Source organism: Culex pipiens, chromosome 2 (genome assembly GCF_016801865.2).
Source record: "Culex pipiens pallens isolate TS chromosome 2, TS_CPP_V2, whole genome shotgun sequence".
In the NCBI taxonomy this organism is placed as follows: domain Eukaryota; kingdom Metazoa; phylum Arthropoda; class Insecta; order Diptera; family Culicidae; genus Culex; species Culex pipiens.
This window is the reverse complement of record NC_068938.1, coordinates 74,862,592-74,868,901: the sequence shown is the minus strand read 5'-3', so window position 1 is coordinate 74,868,901 and position 6,310 is coordinate 74,862,592. Positions and strand designations below refer to the sequence as shown.

The 6,310-nt window shown below is 35.1% G+C and overlaps 1 protein-coding gene across 3 annotated transcripts; it reads right to left on the bottom strand.

Moving 5' to 3' along the window:
* Window positions 1-1,385: 1,385 nt before the first annotated feature.
* On the bottom strand, window positions 1,386-3,830 carry LOC120421113 (zinc finger protein 600-like). Of its 3 annotated transcripts, none has more exons than XM_039584272.2 (3): window positions 3,726-3,830; window positions 3,540-3,662; window positions 1,386-3,463 (listed from the first exon to the last, which is right to left on the bottom strand). In XM_039584272.2, the coding sequence occupies exons 2-3, from the start codon at window positions 3,569-3,571 to the stop codon at window positions 1,435-1,437; spliced, it is 2,061 nt and encodes a 686-aa protein (XP_039440206.1). In that variant the 5' UTR covers window positions 3,572-3,662; window positions 3,726-3,830; the 3' UTR covers window positions 1,386-1,434. The 3 variants fall into 3 exon arrangements, with proteins under 3 accessions (XP_039440206.1, XP_052563706.1, XP_052563707.1); XM_052707746.1 differs by having other exon boundaries at window positions 3,540-3,658; window positions 3,726-3,780; XM_052707747.1 differs by having other exon boundaries at window positions 3,540-3,641; window positions 3,726-3,744.
* Window positions 3,831-6,310: the final 2,480 nt, after the last annotated feature.

Here is a 6,310-nt window from a genome sequence, read left to right as displayed (position 1 = left end):
ATTTCATTTTTCCCCCCTTTTGAAATGCGAAAGATGTCATTTTTTTAAACATTGGCAAAGTCACAAGTCACACTTCCATCCCTTAATAATGACCTAAATCATGACATTTCTTACTTCAACTGCTAAATTTATTTGCTTTTTTTAGGGCAATGATGATTCACCCAAGTGTCGATACCACTATCAATTGAATTTCCTCCTATATCAATGAACTCAATGACATCCTCCTAGATTTATTTATTTCCTATAGGATATATCCTTTTACATTCATCGGTTCACTCAATTGTACTACCGAACTAACATGGTCGACATGCTAGTTCATTCGACTATGTGAATTTCAGGAAATTTATTAGAAAGAGGTTTATTTAACACGGTTTGTTTTGGTTCTACAATATATAATTATCGCAATTCTGATTAGATTTTTATCCGCAATTTTTAAGATGAATCGCTTTGTTTTGAAATAACGATTCACTCATAAGCCGCTACCGCCAACAAATGCATACAACTGACATTATATTCATTCGTTTTCAGATTCATTCAAGCTCGTAGTCCCCGTGAATGAACTTTAGTCGACATAGCCGGGTGGTACTGAACGCACAACTGAATTCGTTCCATTTTTCACACCGTTCCAAAGGTGCTTCATGCAGTCAGGGGTTCTATATTTTCGGGTCAAAATTTTTTGGTTGAGATTTGTAATTTTTTTTATTTTCTTTTAATTCATTCTCAGTTTAATTTTTGTACGCTGGTAATTCTCCGTCAACTCACACAGCAGTTGCCCCGAGGTTACTTTTGTTGCTGATCACGAATCCGAGCTCCGTTTTTTGATATTTCGTGGCGGAGGGAAGGTACGACCCATACCATTTTTGAATATTCGAAAACAGATGTGTTTTTTCTTTAATTTGCAGTCTGAAATGGTGATGGTTTGGAAATTCTAGGAAACATTTCGCACCGACAAAAATAAGACGTTGCGAAACACATTATGAAAAAAATTCCCGAGCTCTCAAAATAATATCAATTTGAAAACGATATTTTCGTGACTCTCTTGGCAAATATTGGTTTTTTCTGTGAAAAGTGAGAGATTCATCCCGAAAATTTGGAAATTGTAACGTTGTGCTTTCATTTTATTGAAAATTCGCGCAAGAGAGAATAGAGACTCTGTCTCTTTAGAAATTTTCTTTCTATCAGTGCTGAGTGAAATTCGTTTGATGACGATTCTTCCATCGCCGTTTCAGACTGTGAGAACTAAAAAAAACATTGCTTGTTTTATTTTAAAGTAATAATGTTTTTATTTAATTTTTAGAAAGAAAGCCTTACAATATAATCCTGCCTGCATGAAATTTAAACAAAATAAAGATTCCTACCTCATCCGGTGACACTTTTTCCCCTCGCAAACAATCACTTCTAGCAAAAATAACTCAAAAATAAAGCGCAACTCGCTCACGAGTACGACTCAATCCCATGCGCCTTCTTGAGGTGCGTGTCGAGCGAGCTCTTGTAGTCGAACTGCTTGAAGCAACGATCGCACGCGAACGCCCGCACCGTTTCGTGCGACTTGAGGTGGCGCCGGAAGTTGCCCTTGGTGGAGAACACCTTGGCGCAGATTTCGCACGTGTACGACTCGAGATCGCGCGAGGCGTGCGTTTTGGTGTGCGCGTACAGTTCCTTCTTGTCGGTGAACTCTTTGCGACACTGGTAGCAGTAGAACGGGACTCGGGAGGTGTGGTAGTGGAAGTGGTTCTGATAGAGTTCGAAGTTGCCGAGGGTGCGTTCGCAGATTTGACACTGGGTGGGGACGGTGTCGTCGGCTTCGTTGTACGTGCTCGCCATGAGGTCGTAATCTTCGGCCAGGGTTGGTCCGCATTTGTCGCACTTCTCGGCGTTGCTGCAGAGGTGAGTTTTGTGGTGATCTCGGAGTTGGGACATTTCGTCGAAACGGGCGAAGCAAAGGGGGCAGCGCAGCTTGCCGCAGACTTCGCCGTTTTCCGGGTCTTCCTCGGATTGCTCGAGGGATTTCATGTTTTCCAGGAAGTCGGTCGTGTTGTTGGCCACGTGTTCCGCTTCGTGCTTGAGCAGAGGCTCTTCGTCGGTGAACGTTTCCGGACAGTAGTTGCACGAGAAGTACAGCACGTTCGTGTCCAGCGTGATGTCGTGAACGCCCATATGCATCTCCAGGGCACGCTTGTAGTAGAAGCGTCGATCACACACGTTGCACTTGAACTTGTTCCGACCGGAACCATCGTTTTCATTGTTGGTGTTGGTGCTTGGGATGATGCGATGCTTCTTGCTTCGTGGGAAGTGGACTCGGAACATGTGGTCCTTATGACTGGCCTTGTAACAGAACACCTTGTCGCACATTGTGCACGCAATCACGTGGTTCTCCTGAAGCTTTTCATGATACTGAAGTTGACACTTCTGATTGAACGTTTTGTGGCAACGATCGCACTTGTACGCATTTGCAGCGATGTGCACCGTCTTTTCGTGAGTGCAAACCGTGCTTTTGTGATTGAACCGCTTGTCACAGTACGAACATTTGTAGGGTTTCTCCCCAGTGTGGAGTCGCATATGAATCGCTAATCTTTCCTCGTTATCCAGAACCTTATTGCATAAATCACATTTTAACGCCTTCTTGACCTTCTCGTGAATCCTCGAGTGAACAATCAGATTCGACTGATGGTTGAAGCATTTCATGCAGATCTTGCACTGGTATGGCTTTTCCCCCGTATGAAGTCGCATGTGAACCTGCAGCTTGTCGTCACTCTTGAAAACCTTCCCACAGGTAACACACGAGAAAATATTGTCCACCCCGTTCTCCCCGTGAACCTTCTCGTGACAGGTCAACGTACTCTGCGTCCTGAACTTCTTGTCGCACATCCGACACTCGAACGTTGGTTCTTCGCTGTGCGTCCGGCAGTGTTTCTCCAGCTTGGCTTTCGAATCAAACAACTTAGCACAAACTTCACAGCTGAACGATAACTTCTGGTCCACCACGATCGCCGTATGCTGTGGAACGAGCAGCGAGTTACTTCCAGAAGCCACCGGCGAAGACTGCACGCTGTAAGCCCCGGGATGCTGATGCTGCTGATGGTGCACCTGCTGATCCACCGTCGAGCTGATCGTGGACGCATTGGAATGCTCGTGATGATACTCGTGGGACAAGTGGAAGACCTGCTGTTGCTGCTGATGCTGTTGTTGTTGCTGAGCGATCGCGTACGAATTGGCCACCAACTGCAGGTCGAGCGGTTTGCTGTAGTAAATGGGTTTCTGGTCCAGCTGATGAGCCTCCTGGTAGTGGTGGCCGGCACTCTGGCTGTAGTTAACCGGTGGCGTTGCAGCGCCACCATGCGGAGGAGCTATGACAGTTTCTTGCTTCAACACGATCGGTGGATTCGGGACCTTCAGGAAGGACGTCGACGCGCCGGGCTGGAAGAATCCGGACCCACTTGGAAGTGGTTGATTCGGGGCGGCACTACGGAGAAGGATTAAAGTGGATTTGTAAAGAAACAGTGCATCCTGCTCAAGCAATTCTTAGATAACAAACTTACTACAGTTTGTTGTTGTACGCGTTGTAGTCCATTTTTCTAGTTTCTGATGTTTTTATTTGCTGGTGAACGAGGGTACATCCAATTTCATCCAAACAGGTTAACCTAAAACGGTAAATCGACTACCTAAGGCAAAGCTTAAAATTAATTCAATACTGTAATAAAATGCAAAATCAAATTAATACTTACAATTCCAAAATATCAACCCAATTCCTACGAGCTACGCGGCATCACAACACAAAGTTATAAAAATTTCTGCACCTTGCAAGTGACAGTCGGCGTTGAACACATAAGTCGACTTAAAGAAATGTCAAACATTAAAAGAGCGCGCTATGTCGACTCTTTAGGTATTCAAAAATGAGATCGGCTTGTGTGCGAGTTTTTCTATAGGGAACTTCGCAAAACCACGTGCAGGGTGTGCTGCTGTGCAGTTGAGACCTGCTGAGACGAATTATTTTGAAATGGGTTTTCGAACTGATGTCGAGCAGTTTTTCTAACGTTTTATTCCATTCCTCTATAATTATTGTAGAAAAATATTCTGTACCAATATAGATGGTACCATCAAGATCCGATTATGGATAGTTATAACTGTACCTAAAATTTATCTGTGAAATTGAAATTTCAATGCTGCTACAATGAAAAAAAAACTACGGAAATGGATTGCAATGTTCTGATAAAAGTTGAAATATGTTTTCAATAAAAGTTCGTTCCAAACATTTCAAAGGCTACGTCGAATGAAATATTTAAAACAACATATGGTAAAAAATCAAAATATGTTTAACAAGCTTGTTTTCAGTTGAAAAGGCTTCTAATTCCATGCAAATTATGAAGTTTTACCCAAAAATGAAAATTTTCAAAACTAGCCTATAATTTTCGTATGGTCGAAAGAACCATTTTCCCATCATCAACCAAAAAAATATTTTTTTTGAAAATTCAGGCTTGAAAGGGTTAAGGTACATAACAGAGTTTTGGAGTTCCTTACAGCTGTGTTTTACATCATAATCCATTTTGGAACAGTTATTGCTTGTAATTCGAACCAATTTTACAACGGCCTTATTATAGACAGTTGTTCTGTTTTATGTTTTATGTTTTATGTTTTATGTTTTATGTTTTATGTTTTATGTTTTATGTTTTATGTTTTATGTTTTATGTTTTATGTTTTATGTTTTATGTTTTATGTTTTATGTTTTATGTTTTATGTTTTATGTTTTATGTTTTATGTTTTATGTTTTATGTTTTATGTTTTATGTTTTATGTTTTATGTTTTATGTTTTATGTTTTATGTTTTATGTTTTATGTTTTATGTTTTATGTTTTATGTTTTATGTTTTATGTTGTATGTTGTATGTTGTATGTTTTATGTTTTATGTTTTATGTTTTATGTTTTATGTTTTATGTTTTATGTTTTATGTTTTATGTTTTATGTTTTATGTTTTATGTTTTATGTTTTATGTTTTATGTTTTATGTTTTATTTTTTATGTTTTATGTTTTATGTTTTATGTTTTATGTTTTATGTTTTATGTTTTATGTTTTATGTTTTATGTTTTATGTTTTATGTTTTATGTTTTATGTTTTATGTTTTATGTTTTATGTTTTATGTTTTATGTTTTATGTTTTATGTTTTATGTTTTATGTTTTATGTTTTATGTTTTATGTTTTATGTTTTATGTTTTATGTTTTATGTTTTATGTTTTATGTTTTATGTTTTATGTTTTATGTTTTATGTTTTGTTTTATGTTTTATGTTTTATGTTTTATGTTTTATGTTTTATGTTTTATGTTTTATGTTTTATGTTTTATGTTTTATGTTTTATGTTTTATGTTTTATGTTTTATGTTTTATGTTTTATGTTTTATGTTTTAAGTTTTATGTTTTATGTTTTATGTTTTATGTTTTATGTTTTATGTTTTATGTTTTATGTTTTATGTTTTATGTTTTATGTTTTATGTTTTATGTTTTATGTTTTATGTTTTATGTTTTATGTTTTATGTTTTATGTTTTATGTTTTATGTTTTATGTTTTATGTTTTATGTTTTATGTTTTATGTTTTATGTTTTATGTTTTATGTTTTATGTTTTATGTTTTATGTTTTATGTTTTTAGTTTTTAGTTTTTAGTTTTTAGTTTTATGTTTTTAGTTTTTAGTTTTTAGTTTTTAGTTTTTAGTTTTTAGTTTTTAGTTTTTAGTTTTTAGTTTTTAGTTTTTAGTTTTTAGTTTTTAGTTTTTAGTTTTTAGTTTTTAGTTTTTAGTTTTTAGTTTTTAGTTTTTAGTTTTTAGTTTTAGTTTTTAGTTTTTAGTTTTTAGTTTTTAGTTTTTAGTTTTTAGTTTTTAGTTTTTAGTTTTAGTTTTTAGTTTTTAGTTTTTAGTTTTTAGTTTTTAGTTTTTAGTTTTTAGTTTTTAGTTTTTAGTTTTTAGTTTTTAGTTTTTAGTTTTTAGTTTTAGTTTTTAGTTTTTAGTTTTTAGTTTTTAGTTTTTAGTTTTTTGTTTTTAGTTTTTAGTTTTTAGTTTTTAGTTTTTAGTTTTTAGTTTTTAGTTTTTAGTTTTTAGTTTTTAGTTTTTAGTTTTTAGTTTTTAGTTTTTAGTTTTTAGTTTTTAGTTTTAGTTTTTAGTTTTTAGTTTTTAGTTTTTAGTTTTTAGTTTTTAGTTTTTAGTTTTTAGTTTTTAGTTTTTAGTTTTTAGTTTTTAGTTTTTAGTTTTTAGTTTTTAGTTTTTAGTTTTTAGTTTTTAGTTTTTAGTTTTTAGTTTTTAGTTTTTAGTTTTTAGTTTTTAGTTTTA